The sequence below is a fragment of the Pinus tabuliformis genome, chromosome J (genome assembly GCF_031772625.1).
Source record: "Pinus tabuliformis cultivar Carrire ecotype Pingquan chromosome J, CPIR1, whole genome shotgun sequence".
In the NCBI taxonomy this organism is placed as follows: Eukaryota; Viridiplantae; Streptophyta; class Pinopsida; order Pinales; family Pinaceae; genus Pinus; species Pinus tabuliformis.
In genome coordinates, this window is record NC_142295.1 from 1,171,515,144 (window position 1) to 1,171,540,859 (window position 25,716).

Sequence of the window (25,716 nt, forward strand, 5' to 3'; positions counted from 1 at the left end):
CCATTTCCTTAGTATTTATATTTTTTTCAATCTCATTTATCTCTTCTTCAATCTCATCTTTTGACACTAAGTTTGCCTTCGCATCCCAAGTCTTCTATTTTCTAGGTCTTCTATTATTTTTCTTAATTCCTCCGATTCTTGGCTCCTCACACCTTGTGTTACCCCTCTATGTGATGGCATTCCTACTAGTTTTCTAGTAACCTTGAAACGTGACTAGTATTTATATCCCTTTTCCCGGCTAAATTTTTCATAACTTTCCTTTCAACAATTGTGTTTAACAACCCCTCTCAATTCCACTACCACTCAATTCAAAAGAACTAACATGAAATCAATCTCAAAATCTTAAACTAGATGTAGTGTGACCTAACACTGATGACCATAAATCTGGTGTACAACCACTACAAGAAACCTAACTCTACCCACAAAGGGGGCAATGGTTTGTATGCTAGCACCAACAAAATTTAAAGACTAACAAATATAATGACTAACTCAGAAATTACAAGAAACAAGAACAGTAGTAGCAACATGATTTTCTTTTTGGCTAATCATTTATATACAAATCAATTTATTCAGAAATATATGTACATTCATACTCTAAGCTATTTCTCTACATACATACCATCTGTTTCATCCCAAATGCACCTAGTTGTTCATCTTTCCTCTATTTCCCATTCCTTTCTAACTTTACGATTCTTTCTCATTTTCTATTCGAACTCGCCTCCTCTCTCTCTTCAGAGTGGTTCAACATCCTCATCCTTTCCCAATCTAGTGACTATTTCCTCACCCCATCTCTTACTCTTAAAATATGATTTTGAAACTAAACAATTGCAGTGGATAAACTTCATCACTTATACTATTTCCTCACCCCATCTCTTACTTACTTTTAAAAGATGATTTTGAAACTAAAGAATTGCGGTGGATAAACTTCATCACTTATTTCGTCAAGAAATTATTATTTCATTACATAATTGGTCCATTCATTTACCACAAAGTCCCCTAAGATGTGCGATCATAGCATGGAATGACTCATTGTGTTGCAATAGAGTTGCAACACAAAATATTGTAATAGCAAAATGGAATTGCAACACTACAATAATGGCAAAGTCATAGCACTATTGTGACAAGGTGGAGTAACAAACACTATAAGAGTGATGGAAAAATCATAACAAAGTAAAGTAATAAACACTATAATAGTGATGGAAAAATTATAGCATGGTTGCACGAGTGGCGAAGTTGTAGCACTATCACAAGAATGATGGATCACAACACTTTCGAAGGAAGGAATAATCACCTATAATAGCGATGCCGGACCTACAAGGCTTCCATAGTAATGGTTGACCGAAGAATAGCAACATAAATTGTTGCAACATTGTAACAACAATAGTAGAATCAAAGCAATTGTATAGTCATGAAATGGTCGCAATAATGATGGAATCGCAACAAAGTTTACCATTATCATCATGATAACAAAGTAAAATTACAATATTCTTATCTCATCTCTTATACTATTCACTAAAATCTATGAAGGTTGATGGCTTTAATAAAATATTAAAATATCATTTTTAAGTAAAATATTTTAATATCAATATTATCTATATATAGAGTAATAGAAAATAAAAATATTACATCTTTAAAATATTTTAATGATTTTACTTGTAATTAATTTTTATATTAAAATATAATATATATTTGTCAAAAGATTATAAATATATAAGAGAATTTTAAAAATTATTTGCTAATTTAAAATAAGATGAATTTACAATGTTTATAACTCTTTCATAATTATGTTGATAGACATGTCTATTTTGGAATAGCAGTTCCACAATGTTAATTTAGTTACTCATAATTATTAGATAAATGGTTGAGATTTTAACTCTATGAAATATGCTACCATATTCAAAATAGTATTTATAAATAGAAAAGTTGAGATTTATCTCTCAAGTAATTATTCCATAATTAAATGAATTGATTAAAATAATCTATAACAAATAACATATAAAATAAGTTATGGTTTTTTAGACATGTAGTATTGATAATTCATAATATTATAAAAAAAAATCCTTCATGATAAAAAATATTGTAACATGTTTGTTTAATATATCTATATTTCACTTAAATATAAATTCAATATATAAATAATAATAATAATAAATAAAAATTAATATATTTTAATTTTAATTTTTTTAGATTTTTAAATTCATGCTCATAAATCCTCGATTGCGGTGGTAGCTGAAGGAAAGATGATTCGAGAGATGGATTAGAACTCCCCTCCCATGTGTCAATATTATTGATCAGGTGCCCAGAGTACGCTTCACTTGACACTGGCCCAATGAAGGTTACAAAGAACCTCATATGTTTAGTAGTGATTGGAATGGTCAGAAAGAACCTTATATGTTTAATTGTGATTGGAATGGTCATAGGGTTTGTTTGTGGGTTTCTGGAGATGAGAGATAAGTCTGGTAGGCAGAATTTCTTCACATGAGCAGGGTGGCTTCCAGCCCAAGCCATCCCTTGCCCCCACTTTGAAGACTATATCATTCTACTATGTATGTGGAAAGAATGGTGCTTCTTCAGCTCCATTGGCCAATGGTGGCAAAGGGTGTAGCCATCTAGGACCCGGGGTTGTTGTGTCTGGTAGCATCAAGCAGTAGATCATCATAGTTAGTGTGTGTAGGGTTGCTTGCAACAAGATAAGACCTCATTATGGCTATGAGAACCTTCAACTCATTTACATTCTTATAGGTTGACCTTTTCTGGATTTCTTGAAGGTAGCTCTAGTCTTGTGCTTTTTGTGGGAGTTGGTGGGTGTCGAGTGTTTGTCGTGGTGTTTGTAAAAGCTTCTCGCAACTTGCCTAAGGCATATGGTAGCCTCCCAGGGTGTAATTCCCCCCGGGGCTTTACATCCATGATTGGGCAAGTGACATAGTGTGGGGCCTCTGGGCTGTAAGGTCTAGGAATTTCCCAACGAGCAAGGTGGTCAAGTGGTTGTCGTGCTAGTTGTTGTGATGGTCTCATAGGTTGTTTGCAGTATCGTCATGCATGTTCTGGGTTGGGAATCACATGATTGTTTGCATTTGGTGGTTTACGTGGTGTGAATTCCTATCTATTTTGCACATGTGGGCAAGTTTGTGGGCGATGCAATGCCAAAGAGGACGCACTAGTAGTGTCATGCCCCTACACTGGCGCTAATTTTCCAACCGCACTATAGTGAGGTGTGCCACCACCGACCACTTTCTTTTCACCAATACTTATGATAGTGGACTACACCTAACATTCATACTTAGTTTATTTCTTTGTTACCAAGTATTAAGTTATCCTTTATACATGATGAAAACCATAAACACTCATCATAACAACGTTAACATATAGAAATACACCACAGTATAAAGGGAGGGGCAACTCCCCGATGTGAGTCTGCCCATATATCAATATATATAATTCACATGTACAAGTTAAATCTTGGAGGAAACCCCAAATTTACACTTAACCAAATTTTCAACTTCGGCAAACTCAGTTGCTTAGCTCGTTGGCCTGCTTGAACAGTCGCCACATGTTCTGCCCAACTCTTCATTCATTCCTGAACGCGTTCATTCAACTTTTCATGCTATTTTCCCAATTTCGGTGCCCACCCGTGTCACCGTGCATGCCTACCCGGCACGTCTGCACATCGATCGCCTTCGTTCACAACCCGTCGCTCTTCTTCACCCAGCTCGCTCTCCGTTCGTTTAGCAAATGCCATCACCGTGCTACCCTGCCTAACATTATCGTTCAGCCCAACCGTTCCTTCGTTTGGCGAGCGCACACGCACCCGTGTCACCACTGGCCCAAACTCTCATTCACGGTTTCGACCTCCCTTCGTTCAGTGGGCTGCACGTACTATCACCTACACAAACTCCTGTTCACGACCTCCGGTTCGACCACTCTTCATTCGCCTGACGCCCTCACCATGTCGTCCTGCATGAACTATCAACCTACTGTTTAGCCCTGGATGGACGTCGTACTCGGGTCGCCTGTCGTTCAGCCCTGCACGAACACCCTGAACGGTCCACCCCTCATTCAGCTCTGCAGGGATGCCCTACCCAGGTCACCCGTCATTCAGCCTTACACGAACACCCTAAACGGTCCGCTCGTCATTCAACTCTACACGAACTCCCTGAACGGTTTTCCCGTCATGCGGGCACATCCGCATGACCTGCACCTTCGCACTTCTTCGCACTTCACTTAGCTTGTCCAAGTGATCTGCATCCAAGTGTTGGTTGAATGCCTCATCTCCAACTCGCTCATCCGCCCACCGTATGAGCACCTAGCCGACCTGCCCTTCTATCGCATATCCATAGGCTTACTCCACAACTTAACTCATCGCCCCATCCTTTCATTGTATGGCTACCCCACCCACTCATCGGTCTACCCGTCGGCCCGCCCATCCGTCAAGGCACCTGGGACCGCCCTCACGGTTATAAGTTTCCACATCCAAAACTCCATTGCATATCCTTCAAAACTCTTCATGTGACCTTCCACTATGGCCGCAACTTGCCCGTCCACGCACCCTACAACTCGTGCTCCTCACATTCTCCCCCACTTGAAATCATTGTTGTCCTTGACAATCTCTCATCCCAACAACCATCCATCACCAAGATATCCATGCCAAGGCATATACTCCATTAGTATGTCATACATGAGAAATTCATCTTAATCCATGATCATTAACCACCTCGTCGCAATCTCCACATGCTGCTCCCATCGTGGAAGGCTGGCCCCTCCATCTCAAGCTACATGCTAATTGTAACATATCGTGTCGACCTCATCATGTATCGCCATCGTGTGAACTGCTGCCATGATACTCCAACACAATGCTAACACATCTCTGTACACTACTAGTCCCCATGTCTCGAACTAGTTGGGTAGCTAATCCAACCGTCACGTTGAATCCATGAGAATGCACATCCTCATGCCATCATCAGTTGTTTCCCAGAACATCCTGTCACAACATCAACTCGATCAAGAATCCATCTCCATATAAGTGTAAGCCATGCCCAGGTCCATGAAGTAGTCCTCATCCCATCTGCAACATGTTGTCCATGATGTTTTGTGTCAATGTGCTGCATGAAATTAGCAGCATCTATCCAACATCATCATCCATATGTGTAACATCCATCTCCTCAATGTTAAGAGATCCTCTCATCAAACCCGACTCTCGATGTGCCACATCTAGGCCCATGAAGCAACCTCCATCATATCTATAATGTGCCATCCCTCAAATTTACTATAGAAACAAGTATACACCTATCTCATCTATCCATGTGCTACCCATGATCATAGATCAATCAGCTCCCATGTGCCAAAGTGGTTAAGTCTCAGCTCAACCCATGCCCAAGTGTTGCCACCAAGGCATCATCATCGCTTTAACTCCATCAGTCCAAAGTGTCTCATATCGATCCTCCACATCAAGTCACTCTTTCAAGCACACCCATACATGTACTCAAAAGTATGCACCCCATCCTGCATCAAAGTCTCTTACCTCAGCTCCTCAATGCATAAGATCCTCCAATTCCACCATATATGAAGTCCCCAAAAGTCACAACCTCATGTCATCATGAGCTCCATGAATCATCTCCAACCAACACCCTAGCAAGCATACATGTCTTGGCCCAAAGGTCTCTGCAAGATGCCTCAGCTCTCCATGTAGTAGGAAGTCTCCATAGTCTGCTCACAACTCTATCTAAGTCCATGGCCTTGTTGTACAAGAGTGTACAACCTCTTTGTCAGCTCATAAGTAAAACATCTCCATGTCACATCAGCAAATCCACCTACACAACACCCTTGCCTTGGCACTCCTCATTGGATGCCCATAAATGACACCTCTACAAGTGCTCCTGCATAATGCCCCTGCATAAGACTGCCATGCTCCATGTCTCCAACCTGATGTCCATGACACAAGTTGCCCATGTTGTTCATCACAATAATCGGTCATCCTCATCCAAGTCTGCAATTTGGTCTAGTGAACTTCGTCACCCAACAATATCATCGTCACATATGAGTCTCTTCCACCATGGCTCCCCCACTAAAGGTTTCACCAAGACATGCTCTTCATCTCGGCCATGAGAAGTCCACCCAAGTATCACCATACTCAAGTGTGTGCCCTACTCCAATCTGTCCATGAGTCATGTCGGGCACTTAGCCAATTCTCCATGTGGCTAAAGAATGACCCATTCCTCTACAATGATCATCATGTTCCTCCCTTGTCATGGGCCTTTGTACCTTCTACCATAAGGTCACAAACAACCCCAACAAATCCTGCAACAGTCAATGGTCCTTACTTCTCCATACAACGTCTCATCGTAGACATCCATGGTAAGATCCCCCCTTGCATCGACAAACTGATTTTGCTCTTCCCTGTATACGGTTCATCTACCAAACGCTCAATTGAAACACAAGTATCAATATTACTCACATCATCATCATGAGGCTCTTCCATGTGAGTATCCTCATCCACCCATGTCTACAAACTGCATGATCCTAGCCCAACTTGATCAATCGCAAGTTCATCATCTGTTGTTGTCATATCTGCAACATCCTCGTATTGGCCCTTGAATTCTTCAAGTTCTTTTTGGATCTTCGAATCATGTTCTCGGCCTTCATCAAAGCCCATTCAGAACTCCATTTACTCATCTATTCCAACACTTTGTATCGAAAAGCTTCACTTGGATTATGGCTAGATTCAGTTGCCATAAGTCCTTCTACCACCTTTGCCATCTACCTTCCTGCAAACCCAAATCACCCTTCAGATTTTTTTACCATTCACCAGGCTCTCGTTACAAAATTGAACCAACTCTTGACTCCACCTGTCAGTGAGATCAACTTCCTTCACTTGCACTCCACCTGAATCGGCTCTGATACCACTTGTCACGCCCTTACACTGGCGGTAATCTTCTAACCGCACTATAGCAAGGTGCGCCTCTACCGACCACTTTCTTTTCATCAATACTTATAATTGTAGACTACTCCTAACATTCGTACTTAGTTTATTTCTTTGTTACCAAGTATTAAGTTATCCTTTATACATGATGGAAACCATAAACACTCATCATAACAGCATTAGCATATAGAAATGCACCACAGTATAAAGGGAGGGGCAACTCCCCTGTGTGAGTCTGCCCGTATATCAATATATATAATTCACATGTACAAGTTAAATGTTTGAGGAAACCCCAAATTTACACTTAGCCAAATTTTCAACTTCGTTAAACTCGGTTGCCCAGCTCATCAGCCTGCCTAAACAATCGCTTCAAGTTCTACCCAACTCTTCGTTCACCCCTAAATGCGTTCATTCAACTCGTCGTGCTGTTTGCCCAACTTGGGCGCCCACCCGTGTCACAATGCACACCTACCCGGCACGTCCGCACGTCGGTGGCCTTTGTTCACAACTCGTTGCACTTCTTCACCTAGCTCACTCTCCATTCATTCAACAAACACCCTCAACGTGCTATCTTGCCCGACATTATCGTTCAGCCCAAATGTTCCTTCGTTCGGTGGGCGCACACACACCCGTGTCACCAGTCGCTCGAACTCTCATCCACAATTTCAACCTCCCTTCGTTCGGTGGTCCGCACGTAGTACTGCCTACAGAAACTCCCGTTCAGGACCTCCAGTTCAACTACCCTTCGTTCGGTTGACGCCCTCACCATGTCGTCCTGCACGAACTATCAACCTACCATTCAACCCTGCATGGACGCCCTACCCGAGTCGCCCATCGTTCAGCCCTGCATGAACGCCGTGAACGGTCCACCTATCGTTCAGCTCTGCACAGACGCCCTACCCAGGTTTCTCATCATTCAGCCCTGCACGAACACCTTGAATGGTTTGCCCATCGTTCAGCTCTGCACGAACGCCATGAATGGTTTGCCCGTCGTACGGGCACATCCGCACGACCTACACCTTTTCACTTCTTTGCACTTCACTCAGATCATCCAAGTGATCTGCGTCCAAGTGTTGGTTGAATGCCTCATCTCCAACTTGCCTCTACTTACTTATACTCATCCGCCCACCATATGAGCACCCAACCGACCTACCCTTCCATTGCACATTCGTCGTACTCCACAACTTAACTCATCGGCTCATCCTTTCATTGTATCACCGCCCCGCCCGCTCGTCGGTCTAACCGTCGGCCCGCCCATCCGTCAGGGCACTCGTGACCGCCCTCACGAGTATAAGTTTCCACGTCCAATACTCCATTGCATATCCTTCAAAACTCTTCGCGTGACCCTCCAGCATGGCTGCAGCGCGCCCGTCTGCATGCCCTGCAGCTCGTGGTCTTCATAGTTAGGGTGTCGGCCCTCGACGTTTTGGTGTGGTGCATCATGTGAAACAACGGGATATTAGGGAGGAGGTCAACCAATAATATGCTAACTCTTAGGGCAGAGTCGCTCTACACTCTCCACTTGACTCACCTGAAGTTCAGTTGCGTCAGGTCGAACGTTTGATGGAACAATTTAACCTAGGATTAATGATTTATAGCATAATTAGTGGCATATGATGGATAAATTCTTTTGTTTTTTTCGGGTAGAGGTTAGATAATGATTCATGATATGATAGGAAAGAACGTTTAGAGGCATAGCTTTCATGAATGATTTATAGTATAATTTATGAGGAATAGCTTTTAGGAATGATTTATAGTATAATCAATGGCATATGATGGATAAGTTGGTTTTTCTCTAATAAAGGTTAGATAAAGATTTCTAGCCACCAAAAACATTTGGAGGAGCTCATATAGAAGCCCGCCTTGCATGAAACTTTTTGTCTTCCTCTACCACCTCACAATATGCCCGAAGCTCCTTTGTTTTTGGGTTTTGCGTTTTTTCTTATTAATATGCTTTTTGCATGAGGTTATTTAGCTTTTTCTTGTTGTGTTTTAGTTTTTACCACTATCTCCTGGTCAGCAAATCGAGTAAGAATGAGACAGAAAACCTTTTATCTATCAAATTATCACCATATAAGTGTTTTGAAAGATTAATAGAAAATACAGATTTACCCAAAAAAATCTTGATGATAAAACATGAAAGTATATCTCTATCAACATTTACCTGCACTAGTTTAATCGCTCTGCACTAGCGTAATCCCTTACCACTCTTAAAATTCGAAAACTAAAATAATACTGCCGTGTATAGAATTTGAATATTTACAACCCTGAAAAAAACAAAGCACAGGGCTAAATGAATTACACTTCACAAAACGGCTGGATATCAGGCTTGAATTTGATTTACAGAATACCGTTAGTTTGCTGCTCACACCGATCAGATATGACACCTAATCATAATTCATCGGAGAAGAAGGAGGTTCCGAGCACATTTCAGGAGCCCCGAATATTCTTATCTTACTAGGATCAGACGTTCACAGACAACTTTATCTTAGCCTCTATGTCACAAGGGCTATTGAGAGATTGAACTGGGGGTTTGACGTTTGATTGAACTGGGGGTTTGTATTGCAGGGCCATTAATTTATTTTCCAGGCCTATGATTAAGCTTGGAAGCTGTCGGAAGACTAAACCTCTGGCTTCGTCGAGGGTTTCATTTTTGAGAATGCTAATGCCATAGGGTATATAGTATGTTAATAAGCATTAAATGAGTAGAAACTGTATATGCCTTTCATTGAATAATTGATTTGCTAAAAAAAAATAGTATTGTAATAAGAATTAAATGAGTAAAAACTGTACATGCCTTTCATTGAAAAATTGATTTGCTAAAGTTTAATAGAGTATATAGGCTGTTAATAGGCATTAAATGAATAGAAGCTATATATACCCGCCATTAAAACACTTATCTACTAAATTTTAATAATAAACATAGACCACCCTCTTATTTAAACCCATTGACAAACTACTTATTTCTACTTATTTCCAGGAACGCCACAGTGCCTAGGCAGAAGCCTCAGCACGTGCAGAATGAGATCGCGGGGCTCTATGAGATAGATATAAGTGGCAGGCAGTCAAGTATCAGATCGTGGCGTTCTGTGCGAGTGAATTAAGTTAAGGGATTCTACCATGAAGTGATAGATGACGAATGGCAGGAGAAAAGCTCCTGAATTACCGAAAGCTTGAAACCTCCGGTCCAGCGCGAGATAGCTTGTGAGTGACATCATTAATTTCATGAATGAACTCTTGCTGCAGTAATTATTGAATGTCCCGTCTTGTGATCCTAGCTGCTTTTTATAATGCGTACACTTCAGATTCCCCTCAACGATGCGTTTCTCAGGTTTATAAAATATGGCGAGTTTTAATTACGCCGTAAGGCGTTCTTACGCCGTAAGGCGTTCCCCTTTGAAATCAACTCTCCCAATTGTCACCTGTCATTGTTTGAGCCATTAGATCCGATGTTAGACGATGGAAACATTCCATATCGTTGGATGTAATTTAGGTTAGTTTCTTATATTTTTTCTGGACAGTTTTTTTTGTCCCTTCAAATCTCGCTGAATTTCGCTGAGCAGGCAGCGTCTCTGGCCATCCCACTCCAGGCGCTTGGAGCGTCTCTGGGCATCCCACTCCAGGCGCTTGGAGCTTGATGAGCGTTTATCCCCAGTTAGGGTTTTGCGGGCAGAGTTTTTAATGGATCTCCCGGCTTCAGATTTCATCCAACGGAAGAGGAACCGGTTGGCTTCTGTATATAGAACACGGTAAAGTTAATTCCATCAGGTTTGTTTGAGACAGTGGTTTATGCTCTTCTGTTATTTATTCTGTGTTCTCTGATTGTTTTTGTTAGGAATTTTTGTGTTGTGGAGCAGAGCGCCCATTGGTGGTTGGTGGTTTTGTTTTGTGTTTTACATTGGTGGTTAGTGGTTTTGTTTTGTGTTTTATATTGGTGTTGCGAGTCTGTGTTTGTATGTATGCATGTTTGTTTGTTTTTGTGGGTATTGTTCAGTCATTGATGTATTCAATATGTCATTTGTCTCATTTCTATGTACATGAACCCTGTGTCTGTGAACCCAGAGAGAAACAATAACGGTGGAGGCAGGGCATGATGGTAGTATTATATTCACAATTTTTTTAGTGTTTTTATCCCTGATCTCACAATTTGATATAATTTGCAAATGTCATTGAATTCTTTTTTGAATTCTACTGTTAAATTATGGAACGTAGGTCCGTTATTGTGTTGGTTGGTCAAGGCTTATCTGCCAGCCTGCAGAAGAAAAAGGAGCGGTGAAGAACTTGTAGAGAATAAAAATGGATCGTCTCATGTTACAGGTATGTATACATTTTCTTTCGCAGACATATTTTTCCACTTTGATCGGATAATAATGATAAAAAAGGGAATAAATGAATCTGAATCTATATAAATTTTGTATATTAGATTTTATTGGATGTAAATTTTTAATTCCGCTGGTCTAACGGATGTCATTTTAAAGATTTGGAAACCCTCAACACACCCTCATAATCCAAGGCCGACAATGCCATGGCACTTACCAGTACCACGCGGCCACGCTTCTCAGAAAACTCAATATGTTTGCACCTTGGTATGTTTGCATTTGTATGAAATGTCAGGCTTCTCCCTTAAATGCTGGGAAACACAGATTACTGGCATAAAACCCTCGTGCACGATATTCATTCTAAATTATTTAGGATGGTGTTGTTGGCGAGATTTTATACTTGAAGAGAGTAAGACTGGATATTGATTCACAGTTTCCATTTTTCCAATTAATTAACTTTTTTAATCCAATACAAAACCAAATAGAAATATAAGTGTTACAACAATCAGAAATTTGATAAACCAAATAGAAATATAAGTGTTACAACAATCAGAAATTTGATAATAAATATTGATGTTTATGTGGCAAATATTAAGCACCCTACAATAAGCTAACGATTGGTTCAGTCCTTTACATCTTGTCCATTAAATAAGAATAAAATAATATGCAATGGACGAGATGACAAAACAGTAAACCAATAATTACTATATTGTGCTTAATATTTACAGATTTATATTTTTATCAATAACCTCCTGATATACCCAAGACCCAGCTATATAGTACCTTGTTTCGTTCTGATGAATTATTTTACTTTATTAGGTACAGGCCACAAGAGCATTTTCTAACCATAGATTTGTTATGATGATGCAGGGATTCGTTGCTTCTGGTATTGCCTTTTCAGTTCAGATATGGTGCATTGACAGAGGAGGGCCTGTGTTTGTTGCAGTCTACCAACCTGTACAAACTATTGCTGTTGCAATTATGGCATCTATCATTCTTGGGGAACAATTCTATCTGGGAGGGTATATTCCTTATACATTTCTTTAAATATATGCCATGTTTCATCATTTTTAGTTTCATTGGATAACGTGAATTTTGCATCCATGGCAGGATATTTGGAGCAATTCTGATTATCATCGGTCTCTACCTTGTACTGTGGGGCAAAAGTGAAGAAAAGAGATTGGGACTATTGCAGGCCAAATCGTCCATGGTGCCTGAGAACCAACCTGACAATATGGATCAGAGTGCAACTTTGATCATCAACAACAGCAATGGCATCAAGCCTAATACGTCCTCGTCCCTAACCCAGCCTCTTCTCCTTGACACCAGTTACAAAACTGTTAATATCCCTTCTCCTTCAGACGAGCCACAGCCATAAAAGCCATCAAACCCTCTAACCCATCACAACAATACAACAGCTTGTATCACTGCAAACAGTACTAATGAATTTTCATGGTCTAGCAAAATATCCATGCAAACATCTACAGATGTATGTATCCATCTTAAGCCACCAAACATGTGCTTAAGAGCTTATATTAATAATTGGTTTCTGCCTGTGTGCCTGTTATAACCATATCCACTGAAAGTAAGATTTTGTTTCCCTTCTTGTAATATATAGTAAGTGTAGATTTCTGTTTCCTTTGTTTTCAAACGAGGCAGTAATATACCCTAATCTTATGATAGGGTTACAAAAGTTTTTGATTGACCACCATGCTGCTAGCAGCACACTTATATACTACGATACTACGAGTGTTATGTTCACCGACTACTGGTTTTCTATATCACTGTCTTTCTGTATTTGTCTTTCACAGTGAGAAAGCAAGCGCTAATGCGTTTGTTATTCACCACATCCAATTGGACAATTGCGTGATCAGTGAAAGGGATTACTAGTTTTTGCAGTAAAGCATTGCAGAATAATTTTTAGTTTGGTAGAGGTTTCCTTAAAATGATTTTATCAATAAATCCATTTTTTGGGATAAGAGAAGTAATGACAGTTAAAATATTTCAGAGATTTTCCTGATAAGACAATCTGTTCAGTTAAGCATTGCAGAGTAACCAGAAATGCACAAATACACTAATTTATATAATATAAATGATAACACATCTGGTAACCCATTAATGCAGGTATATAGATCCAAATGATAACATATCTGGTAACCCATTAATGAAGGTATATAGATCCAACAGACATGCAGCCCCAGCCTCAAGAAGCATTAAAGCTGCCCACACACAATATATATTTACTCACACTGTCTTCGTTTATGTTAAACTGGCACAGTAAAGCCTTGACTTCAAATTCCACATAAATTAAATTACAGGTTTCCTCATTAAAGCTAATAAAATACCATTTTTTAAGACCCTATTAACATTGATTAGTTTAAAAGCACATTCATATTTGTCGTTTCCTCAAGATCCTGGGTTGGAGTTATTAATCATTTACGCTTAATTGTTATTATTAATTATTTGTGTAGAGTTTGCCTTTAAAGGTTCTTTAAGTATTCATTTTCTATGTTTTTGGTGGTGGTTAAGATGCTTTCGATCGTTGAATAACCGCAATGAAAAAGGAAACCGTCTGTGGATGGATGAGAGAGGACAGTAATCTGCGGCGAGAGATCCAAGGTGAAGGCCTTGGAAGTTTTTTCATATTCCCAATAGCAGGATTACATATATAGAGATTATGCTCCGTGCAATTATGGTAACAGCATAAGATTTCACTGACACAAACACAGCAAACCCCAGATTTAACAGCCATACCCAAGATATTATCACTGGAAGGAATCTCAGGCAAAAGATTAAAGTTCTTGAAACGAAATGGTTGAAACTCCATCGGAAGTTTGAACAAAACTGAATTTCTTTCCGCACACCACAGCTCTGCAGCCCTCCCACCATTGTAGCATTCACGTTTTATTAAAAAAACAGGGGCACAGAATACCTGGTTTTGGTTGGAGAGCAGATAATTCCAGCGTTTACAAACAATCCTTAACCTGTTTATGCTCAGAAAAGGTAAGCGTGAAAAAATTTCACTCAACAAATCCTCCGGGAATTCTTTACCTGTATCTCCAGAAACAGTTAATTTTTCCTCCTGGAATTCTTTACCTGTATCTCCAGAAACAGATATTTTTTTCTCTGTATGTCTAATTTCAGAGTTGTTGTCCTTTTTCACCTCTTTTGCAATTGCAACTGTTAAACTCTATAAAACTCTGATAGTGCAAGGGTTACAATTATTAGTGTTTGACAAAAGCAAAGAAAAAGCGTGGAGGTAATGCAATGGCAGTTTGTAGCCAATTATAGCCATTCCGAATTGCAACAGAGAGATTATCTACAGCCAAGTCGCTTCCACCTTGCGTTAATTAGGCAGTTACCACTCAATTCGGCATGTTGTTCACCTGAGTTTTCTCCATGTTCATTTGAGGCGAAATCCAACATGGGTGTACCGAAAAAATCGATTATGAAAGCGCAGACAGTAAACGAAAAGGATGTGAGAGCATCTTGCACTAATATTTTAGCTTTCTCCAATAGTAATGGCATGCATACAAAAATGTTCATCTGGGCATGATCCCCTTCGATCTGAACATCAGGGAGCTCTATGAAGCGGATCATGTCCCTTGACGAAGATGGTAGGATGTGGTGAGGAGAGCCGTCCATCCATATGGCGGTGAAGAAGGTGACAGAAAAGCCATGGTACACAGTCAGCGACTTTGCAAGCTCAAGGAGTGGGATGTGATGGCCCGACCCAAACCCAGGGAAGATTGCGACATGAGGCTTTTGGCTGTGCTCTTGCGACTCCATGAATGTCTCTATATTCCAACGAGCAAATGCCAATATTTGAAGGGTGGGTTCTGTAATGATGAAGTAGAATTTATAGTTATAAAACAAATGTATGACATTCACCCATTTTTAGCACAACTTATCATCTCATTTCAGGCCAAAAGTTTGGAGGTTTAATCCGAACTTGCAGGAGACCAGGAGGACGAAGAGGAGCACGAGGAGGACGAAGAGAAGCATTGAGGTCCATGGCGTCTGATTCATCTGCAACCTTCAAGCCTTTTGGAGTTCTCTTTGTTTGCCTTGGTGAGTACCATCCATCCAATGATTCAACGAGTGAGTTCGGTATCGGTCATTGTTCGAAATGATGATTCCATAACATCTACCATTATTGTCAACCATCCAATTGTAGAAGCTTATAGTATATTGTACACTAAAGATCCAAAGCCTGAAACCAAGCATAATTCTCTGTATCATGCCTGACTTGAGCTAACTAAATTTTTGTAGTTCTATTCAATTCAACTAAAGGAGCTAGGTTCTTTGTAGCTTCTATATTATTAAAAACCCAGACCCAATTTCTCATCTATGTTTCTATTAGAACAAATCATAATAAACTGGCACTGGAGATTTTTACAGTCATACAATGCACCCAATGATTGCAGAGAGCAAATTTTAGTAATGCCTGAATACCAGCGAACGTCCGGTTAGGACATAGAAATTTTCTTCTACCCTTTTGAGCGTTTCAAGAAGAAACATGATGTGAGGGCTGCATCCTCCGACTGAGGTGCCGGGTCTAAGGGATAACTATTCTGTTAAAATCCTTTGAGATCTGCACCTAGCCTCATTCCTTGGTGCCATATGGATCGGGTAGCCAACAGTGAGAAAGCTTGGGGGACAGCTTAACACTTCGCCAACCTCACTAGTGAATCAATATCCCCTTAGGCTATTAATGCTATGGGTGTGACCTCTCAAGGCAGGGTGGGTGCCTGATAATCAAAGAGTTAAGTTTGAGCTGAAAGCTGTGTAGCTCAAACATGAAAAAAATCACTGCAATATATACCTCTAATTTAAGGATTATTAAAACTTAGGATGTTCAGTTTTCCTGAACATCCAATGAGATTTAGTACATGGTTACTACAGAAATATATGTAATCCACCAATTAGGCTAAACTGGTCTAATGCAGGGTAACAACCAACGTTGTGCAACCGTAATAAAATTAAGATAGCTCATTTGGCTACTTTTGTACAAAATGATATTACTACGATAGGCTACATATTTATCATCGTTTGTCCATAATTGGACAACCATCTCTCTGACGAGTTTCAAACTAGCTTAAGGTGCCCGCAAGGGGATTTTGTCATCCTTACCTTGCTATTGTGAAGCTTACAGAATTAGTGGATATCACTGAACAACTTTACAACCCGTTAAGCTAGTTACAGACAACCAATTGTCAAAAATACAAAAAGACATAGACACTAAAGGCTGTGCATTATTCTTATGTGCCTCGTTGTCTAAATTATATTGAAGTTCTTCTGCAACGCAGAGACCCGCATGGCTATCCCTTGTCCTATCATTGTTAGATCCTTGATACATCATCAGAGTGTTTTAGCAGCTGCTTTTATATATATATATATATATATATATATATATATATATATATATATATATATCTATATATATATATATATATATATAAAGGAATTAGCAACTAAGCCGAGTACAGGTTTGAATTCGCATGACATGGAGTCAATTGTGACTACTACCACTATAACTTTTAGGTGAATTTATGCAGGCTCCCACACACTGTCCACAAAGTTAATTAAGGATTTTGGACCACAAACTTTACATAAGACTTTATAGGAAATCCACCGCCAATTGAGCTGCCCAGGGACTATTAGTGGTGTTAGCTTTATCAAACAACAATGCTTAGATTTATTTTGGAACTCATAGGTAGAATAGCTTTGATTGCCACAATAGGCACGCTGCTTATCATGCCCATTGCCATTCCATCTATGACATATTTTTGGTTTATCCAAGAGCTTTCAGTTTGCGGTTCTCTACACGTTTTCAGATTCTCAAAGTCCCATCAAGGTAAGTAATAGTCATACCGACAATAACTCTACGATAATATATTTTTAATGGCCTTAAATATTTATTTTCATTGCTGTTTAAGGACCAACTGTTGACAAAATCCTGGCATTTTTTACGATAAAACCAGATCTGATCTGAGTAAAATTGCTAGAGAAATTAGCATGGAGTCTAGGGGCTAAATGCCAACTCTTTATTGGGTGGAAGCTGCGGGGCAGCTGAGGTTGTTAGTTAGGGTACAACTTTGCCATGATGACACAAGATAAAGAAATGGTACATTAATGGGGAACTAGGTCCTCATGAATAAGGAGGGCCTAATTACTATATACAAGAGATTATTATAGCCATTCTCACACAGTTGTGTATGATTTTTCAATATTTTGGTTATTAAGACATATTTTCCTATTTCTAAAGAGATGTAGATGTGTCTCATCATTATTATACTTTTGAGCCACACTGCCTTTCTATATTTGATGTGTTTAGTATTTTTCTAGTTATTTCTCGTAACTTGGAGCATTACATCAAGGCCCAGCCTTGGATGTGGAAGAGAGGGGAAGGGAAATCTCACCTCAGAAAGGCCTTGGCTTTGTCTCAACTATTTTCCCCATCATACAACCCCTGAAAGTAGATGCTTTGATGATCAATCTTAATGGACTAGGGCTTATCCTTTATCAAATAAGCCTTCTGCTTCTAAGGAAGAAATCAAATCAAAGGCTGTCGTGTGCGGAGGGCCATTGAAACAAGGGTCTGACTCTTGACATGATCACTTTGTTTGCTACTTCCAATTGCCTGAACTTTCTGAGTTCAATGGTCAATTTACTGCTTCCATAAGGTCTCTCCATAGTATGTATTTTCTAGATTATTTTTGTGTGTTTCTGGTTGTCAGTTTCATGTCAAAGACTCAAAACAGAGCTGGTCACCAAGGAGTGTGGCTCATTATGCTCTCTGCACTCAATGATTGTGTCTTTAGTCATTAAATCTAGCTGAAACATTTTAGTGGAATCCATGGCTAAGGATTTGGTTTCCATCTTTCTGTTTTTAGTGCTGAGTGATGCATTTCAGTTTTATTTAAATACGTGAGCCTGCTTCATGTTTACATAAGTTGTTGAGTTTATAATGATACACATTTTTTAATATTTAATCATGATTTCAACTTGCCAGTAGAAAACGGAACAAAAAGAACAATCACATGAGATAGTATCCACTATAAACTTCTTCATAAAAACTTTGTAGAATAATTACCAATTCATGGTAACTAAATATTTCATGTAGAGTTATGCATTACTTCAGTCCTTTAAAAGCAGAAATTCTAGATGCATTACTTCATTCCTTTACAAAGCAGAAATTCTAGTAACTAGTTACCGTTGATATCTCAATGCTCATGATTTCTTTTTCAGGGCCGTGATGCATATCAATGTCAAGAAGGATAATGATTATTAGCTGTGGAAAAATTATTATCTGATTTTTCAAGGATAATGATTTGTTATCGGCTCTTATTGTTGCAATTGGGGATGATAAAAGCATTGCAAGTTTAGATATCTTAAGTAGTTGAAAAAATATTTGCTAATCTCTCCAGGAAAATAATCCCTTTTTATTCTTGTTCTTGGAAGGCAACATTTGTCGGAGTCATACACATTTTTTAATATTTAATCATGAGTTCAACTTGCCAGTAGAAAATGGAACAAAAAGAACAATCACATGAGATAGTATCCACTATAAACTTCTTCATAAAAACTTTGTAGAATAATTACCAATTCATGGTAACTAAATATTTCATGTAGAGTTATGCATTACTTCAGTCCTTTAAAAGCAGAAATTCTAGATGCATTACTTCATTCCTTTACAAAACAGAAATTCTAGTAACCAGTTACCGTTGATATCTCAATGCTCATGATTTCTTTTTCAGGGCTATGATGCATATCAATGTCAAGAAGGATAATGATTATTAGCTGTGGAAAAATTATTATCTGATTTGTCAAGGATAATGATTTGTTATCGGCTCTTATTGTTGCAATTGGGGATGATAAAAGCATTGCAAGTTTAGATATCTTAAGTAGTTGAAAAAATATTTGCTAATCTCTCCAGGAAAATAATCTCTTTTTATTCTTGTTCTTGGAAGGCAACATTTGTCGGAGTCTCACTGCAGAGGCTGTATTTCGTGATGCTGTGCAGAAAAGGGGATTGACATTAGCATTCAAAATTGACTCTGCTGCAACTATTGACTACAATGAAGTAGGTTCCAGCGTATCATGGGTCAAGGCTAATTGAATTGGTATTTTAATTTTTTTTGTATTATACTGCAATAAATAGGTATCACGTATTAATATGTTGAAATTATTTGAAGGGCGATCCTGCAGATCCCAAGATGAAGAATGCAGCCAAGAAACGTGGAATAGAGATAACTTCTATATCACCTACATACTTTAAAGAGTTTGATCTAATACTTGCAATGCACAAGCAGAACAAAGGTAAACAAAAAGCATAAATGGCATATAAAACTCCCAAAATTTTCAGTTTCATTTGCTAAGTTGTTCCAAACAGAATCTAATAAGCCAATACTATTGTTAAATTCAGCAAAATGTACATTAAAGTTTGTCTATGTTATTGTTAACATATGCTTCTAATTAGTTTCTAAGTTGTGTGCAAATATAAATTAATAACATGGGATGGATATATTCTGTAGCTGACATATTGACAATTCTCCTTCAGTTCCCCCAACACACAAGGCCTTTATTTCTTTTCCTAGGTAATTGTTTATATTTGGTATTCTTTATCGTTTCCCTGTGATACTCATACCATGGAGGAAGCCATTTTTATAGTCATATGGAGAAAGTGGGGGAGCAAAGTAGCTGTGAGATATCAAATGGACAATTACTGTGCCAATGGCTTGCAACCTTGGAGCTCTGAAAAGCTTCCTACAGCAGTGGTATGAGAACTCAACTTTGCTCAATTATGGTGAAGTTTTAGTGTGATAGCATCTGAGATTTGTTTTGAGGTTGGTTCTCTCTGTAACTGATTTTTTGATTTTGTGTGTTGTTGTTCGCATCATAGATGTGGCTGATACTGCACTGATATTGAGAAAGCACACCCTTCCAATAAAGCTATTTTCTTGCCTGCTATTCAATGAATTAGAAATCTTCGATCCTCGGGATCAGTTTCCATTTGCATATGTAAGAGACATGATGACCCCCAAAGTGAGGATTCACATGCTCGAATCAGCCATTTTTAATACAATAACAAATGAATATCAACGTTCTTACAAAGTCAATCGAAGCATTTTCAAAGAGCCTCCTTTGGACCTGCAAATTTCTTTGGTTTATGAATCCAGAACCTGCAAATCGTATTTGGACAGAATGTGGGCTACATATTCTGTTTGATTGTATTAATTCATTTCAAATTTGATTGGCTGCTAATATTACAACGTCCATAAAATATCAATTTTTTAAACTGTGAAGGGTCATGAAATAGCAAGAAATAGCAAAATATGGGAGGATCCATACCTGCAAATTTAACCAATCCATGATGTTGATGGATGCCATGAGTGCTAATTTTGTGCTAGATTGGATTAGATGACTGAAATAGCAAAATATGGGAGGATCCATACCTGCAAATTTAACCAATCCATGATGTTGATGGATGCCATGAGTGTTAATTTTGTGCTAGATTGGATTAGATGACTGATTTACTTCTCAATAATTGAAATCATTTTTACTGCTTCTGCCAACATGAGATGATAGAGACTCTGCACCTATATCTAATATGTGTATTGCATTTAATGGCGTTGATAGAGATTGAATTGTTTTTCCATGTGTATTCCAGTGGTGATTCTGGTTATACCGGAAATGAAGGAAAATACAATGAAACGTGCTCTTCTGGACAGCTGGTATCCAAACTGGGTGTACGCCATGAAAACAGTTTTAACTCAAACAAAAACAAAGAATTTTTCTAGGTGGCTCTTTGTTGTCACTGCAATCCTGAATTGAAATTTGGTACAAGTTGTATAGGCTTGCATGTGCACCATCGTGACAGAGCTTTTATTAAAGGAGGTGCGACGTGGGGACAAATGTCCCCAGATGTTGATTGTTACATTTCTGCATCTTTTTTAGATTTGCCTATCCCTATGTCGCCATTGCTCTTCAATTTATGCACATTTCTGCATCTTATTTAGATTTGCATATTCCTATGTCACTATTGCTCCTCAATTTATGCACATTTCTGCATCTTATTTAGATTTTCCTATTCCTATGTTGCCATTGCTCCTCAATTTATGCCTTACGGCGTTTCCTTTGCAACATTTGGTGCAAATGCTAGTTTAATATTTTATTATAGTTGCACCAATTTTGGACTCTGTAAAACATTAGTTCGATAATTAGTTTCGCTAATGTTAAAGTTAATTTTTGTATTTACTGTTGGTAAAATTCATACAAATGATGGGTGCGACACTGGCAATTAAATTAAAATATTTTATAATATATAATATATTTCTATAAAAAAAATTATAACAATTCAAAAATATAACAAGGGAGTTCGCATTTCTGTAGTTTAGTTTAATTATTGAATTTTAAAATTCATGAATTAGTTTTCACACGTGAATAAAGATTATAGAGTAACAGATTAACTTAGTTTTAATATAATTAAAATAAATTGAAAAGTAATAAAGACATACAATTTTATATTAATGAAAATTATAATTAAAATAACAAAATAATTCATAATTGCATTATTTTTGTCTAAATAAAAATAATAAAAATTTTATTTAAAAATTATTTTTATCATAAATTTTAATAATATATTTTGTTTATTTTAAATAAAAAACAATAAAATCATAAATATTTCATCAATAATTTATACTAATTTAATAATACATTGCATTAACTAAATTAAATGAATACATAATAATAAGTTAAATAAATACATAATAATAAAACTATATTGAATTCAAAAAAATAAAATAGTTTAAACAATAAAATAATTTTTTTCCTAAAATAAATTTGTATCATACAAAATAATTTTATTTTAAGGAAATATCATAATAATTAATTTAATTTAATTCATTTTCTACCCTATTTATAAAAAAATATTTATTTTTTATACATTTTAAAATCCTTATTTAAAGAAACAATCGATGTACCATAGGAATTGACGAGGAGATTTGGCTCTTCAGTGAATGCATCTGCAATCTGTACATGAAAGTTGAATTGGTCTCGGAACCATCACTTTATTTGGCTATCGGATGGGAGATGTTAAAATTAAAAGTAAAAAATTATTAAACTAATTAAGCATAAAATCTTTGAAGCAACCAACCTTAAGAAACAAGCTGATCACTCAAAGGGAGAAGGAATACTCTACCCGTAGGAAATTGAGAAACTTTTGTACTACAGAGACATGAGCGACATGAGCTTCATTAAATCATTGAAGAATAAATATCAAGGAAATACAAGATTCTTTTGACCATGAAGAATAACTTTAAAGCATTAAAAATTAAATTTAAAGAATTAAAAATTAATTTGAAAAATAAAGAGGTAGAATCAAATGGGAACAAGGAGCTAAATGAGTCTTTAGAATTGGTAGAAACCAAACAATGAGATGATTGAAAGTTTAAAGTTTAGGTTTAGAGATGTGATATATACGAAATAATTATAAAAATATAGGAAAAGAAAATTGAAAGAGATATTTGACTAGTTTAAAGATTCAAATAATTAGAGATAGAGTGATGTATGGATCAAAATTATTCAAGGATAGTAGAATAATAAATAACTTTATTAAGTAAAACTTAAAGCTTACATGGGACAGATAAAAGAGTTATACATATAAAGGTAAAATACATTGAAATTTCAAAATTAGGGAAAATGCATTAAGATATAAACTAAGTATTTTGATCTTTTCAAAATGGAATCCTAAATAGGGTAGGGCTTATTGCATATATGGTCAATTTGTTTATGTGAACAAAATCTCATAAATAATTTCATGCATCTCTACTAAAACTATGTTCAAAATCCTAAGCAGGTTATTGATTGGGATTTGATTTAAGTGAAATTAAAAGAATATTTTAATCTATAACTACTAAGAAATTTAGATAAGAAGGTAATGATGTCTTAAAATTGGGCTATAAGACAATAAAGGTGCAATTGAAGAGCAAACTAGGAGATGGAATTGGGCTATAAAATAATTAATGGTGCAACGGGAACACCTTGGTATTGAAGAAACAACTTAGAAACTATAAGATATATTGCTAGAGGCACACCCATGCTTATTTTGAAATTTTGGATATTGTAAATCAACTAAAGTTTCAAGTTTAATATATTTCATAAAAGACGAATGTTGTACATTGTAAATATTATTTGCATAATGTATATAAAACTTGAGAATCACACTTAAGATGATACAAAATTTAAAGAGGGTTTGGTGGATGTAAAAACTGAGTTTGTCTCTAGACTTAAATACAAATGTAAAGTTGAATTAGCTATAAACTTGAACCTATGTGGAAATAAGACTTGACCTTGTATTTACCTTTATTTATTGCTTACTTACTTTGAGAATATATGTCCTTAACAAGCCATATAAAGACTTAAAATCATGATAAATGTCCTTAACCAGCCCTATAAATACGAATGAGAGAGGTGGTATCATTTTTCCATACATCTATAAACGAGAGAAATTAAAAGGGGGTGTTGCTAAACCAAGATCTACAGACACTGAAAGGGTGTTGCTAAGATGGGTTCTAAATTAGTTTGTAAATAACCGTTATTGAACCTTGTGATTAGATTTATGGCTAAAGTAATTTGTGGATAACGGTTAAAGGAACCATTACTAGAACCACTACTGTTGAAATTCCCGATTCCAAATAAATGAGATTCTTTACCTAATATATCCCACAATAGAAGGAAAATAACATAAAAGACTATGATATAGTAAAATAGATCTCACTTTCAATATTATAAAAGTTATTTTGGAGATACATATAATTCGCAACTATCAATTCAAACTACTATCAATTCATACAATTGACTTTACGATAACCTTTGCATAGAATTCCCCAATTAGGTGGAATGATTTTTGCTTATAAGTACATTTATAAAATATACACGTTTATAAATTCCAAGATATATTCGTCGAATATTAATTCCAAGATAGAAGTCTATGTATCTTCAGTCTTCCATTTGACAGAGAAACTGCCAATATGATTTGTAAGAGAAACTGTCAATATAATTTGACATTTTTCTTTGGGATTCTCTATACAGGCATGTGTGATAGAATATAAAACTATACTTTTGGGCTTCTGTTTGGAAATTTTGCCATTCTTATTTTCTTGAACTGGAATTAAAGAATACAGAGGTACTTTTAACACACTAGCAAACCTGACATTCACCCACTACTAGCTCAGGCTTTTCTAAGTTAATAATTTCACATGCTCTAACAAATGGGCAGCCCTCACCAATCGGAGAAGAAGTGGCTTAAACACAGGCCCACCAGGCGTAAGCCAATGATCTTGGGCGTCGTTATAGATTCTGAATTGACCAATAGATACATCATGAACATTAATCAAATGTAGACAATTGATAAGGATAATATGATTGTCGGCATTAAAAAAATTTAAAATTAATATATATATATATATATATATATATATAATGGCTAGCGCAGCCATATAATTATTTTATCCGCGAAGCATGATACGCTTCCTCTAAGTATTTGTATGTGTTATGTCGTCTTGAATTTGATATTTTAACAGATTCGTCTCATGTTAGATGTTATATTTTTGTGATTTTGATATTTTTTATTTAAATAAATATTAAGTTTTAGATATTTGTGATCTATGTTAATAAAAAGATTATCTTTAGTCATTGAATTTTGGTAGACTTTTGGAACCAATTAATGTGGTTCATCTTCATGACAAAGGTGAAAAAACCAGTCTTCACTTCCCAATTGTTTAAATAGCAGAGACACATATCTGGTACCTTTTTGATATTCTGGTTCATTAATCGATAATTTAAATGACAGTTTAAAAAAATCCCTCCGTGTTCTTCCACATAATCATCTTTTGTTTCATTAAGTTTTGAATTTGTTTACATAAATTATGTTGTTGGTAATTAATAGGTAAGAGCTTCTTCTTGATGTTGATCACCATTTTCCCACCAAAGTATACCATCCCTTATTAACTTTATTATCGAATATCAAATGCTATTTGGGCCTTTAACATGTTCTTACTCAAAGTATCTTTCGATCTTTTTATCCAATCAATGAGGGTCGAGTCCTTTAAACTACCATTGTATCATGAAACTTCTACCTATGCGCTACCTCTATCCTTCAGAAAGGATATCAAATGTGTTTTTGGGTATACTTACCTAGCATTTATCTCCTCTTCAATCTCATCTTTTGACACTAAGTTCGCCTTAGCATCCCCAAGATTTCTATTTTCTAGATCTTCTATTCTTCTCCTCAATTCCTCCAATTCTTGGCTCCGTGCACCTTGTTGTGATATTCCTCTATGTGGTGGCATTCCTACTAGTTTTCTAGTGACCTTGAACATGAATAATATTGATAGGCCTTGTCCAAGCCTGGTTTTGCATAACTTTCCGTTCAACAATTGTGCTGAAAACCCCTCTCAGTTCCACAACCATGCACTA

General features: G+C 37.0%; 1 protein-coding gene across 3 annotated transcripts; it reads left to right on the forward strand.

Moving 5' to 3' along the window:
* The first annotated feature begins 10,452 nt into the window (after nucleotides 1-10,452).
* LOC149231252 (auxin-induced protein 5NG4-like) lies at nucleotides 10,453-13,000 on the forward strand. Of its 3 annotated transcripts, none has more exons than XM_089376249.1 (4): nucleotides 10,453-10,684; nucleotides 11,129-11,233; nucleotides 12,106-12,257; nucleotides 12,346-13,000. In XM_089376249.1, the coding sequence occupies exons 2-4, from the start codon at nucleotides 11,213-11,215 to the stop codon at nucleotides 12,611-12,613; spliced, it is 441 nt and encodes a 146-aa protein (XP_089232375.1). In that variant the 5' UTR covers nucleotides 10,453-10,684; nucleotides 11,129-11,212; the 3' UTR covers nucleotides 12,614-13,000. The 3 variants fall into 3 exon arrangements, with proteins under 3 accessions (XP_089232375.1, XP_089232372.1, XP_089232374.1); XM_089376246.1 differs by having other exon boundaries at nucleotides 10,453-10,665; XM_089376248.1 differs by lacking the exon at nucleotides 10,453-10,684 and adding an exon at nucleotides 10,852-11,012.
* Nucleotides 13,001-25,716: the final 12,716 nt, after the last annotated feature.

Coding starts and splice junctions, on each gene's coding strand:
- LOC149231252 (XM_089376249.1), top strand. CDS start 11,213: ATGGATCGTCTCATGTTACAG. Junction 11,234..12,105: donor TGGATCGTCTCATGTTACAG/GTATGTATACAT, acceptor ATGATGATGCAG/GGATTCGTTGCTTCTGGTAT. Junction 12,258..12,345: donor GAACAATTCTATCTGGGAGG/GTATATTCCTTA, acceptor CATCCATGGCAG/GATATTTGGAGCAATTCTGA.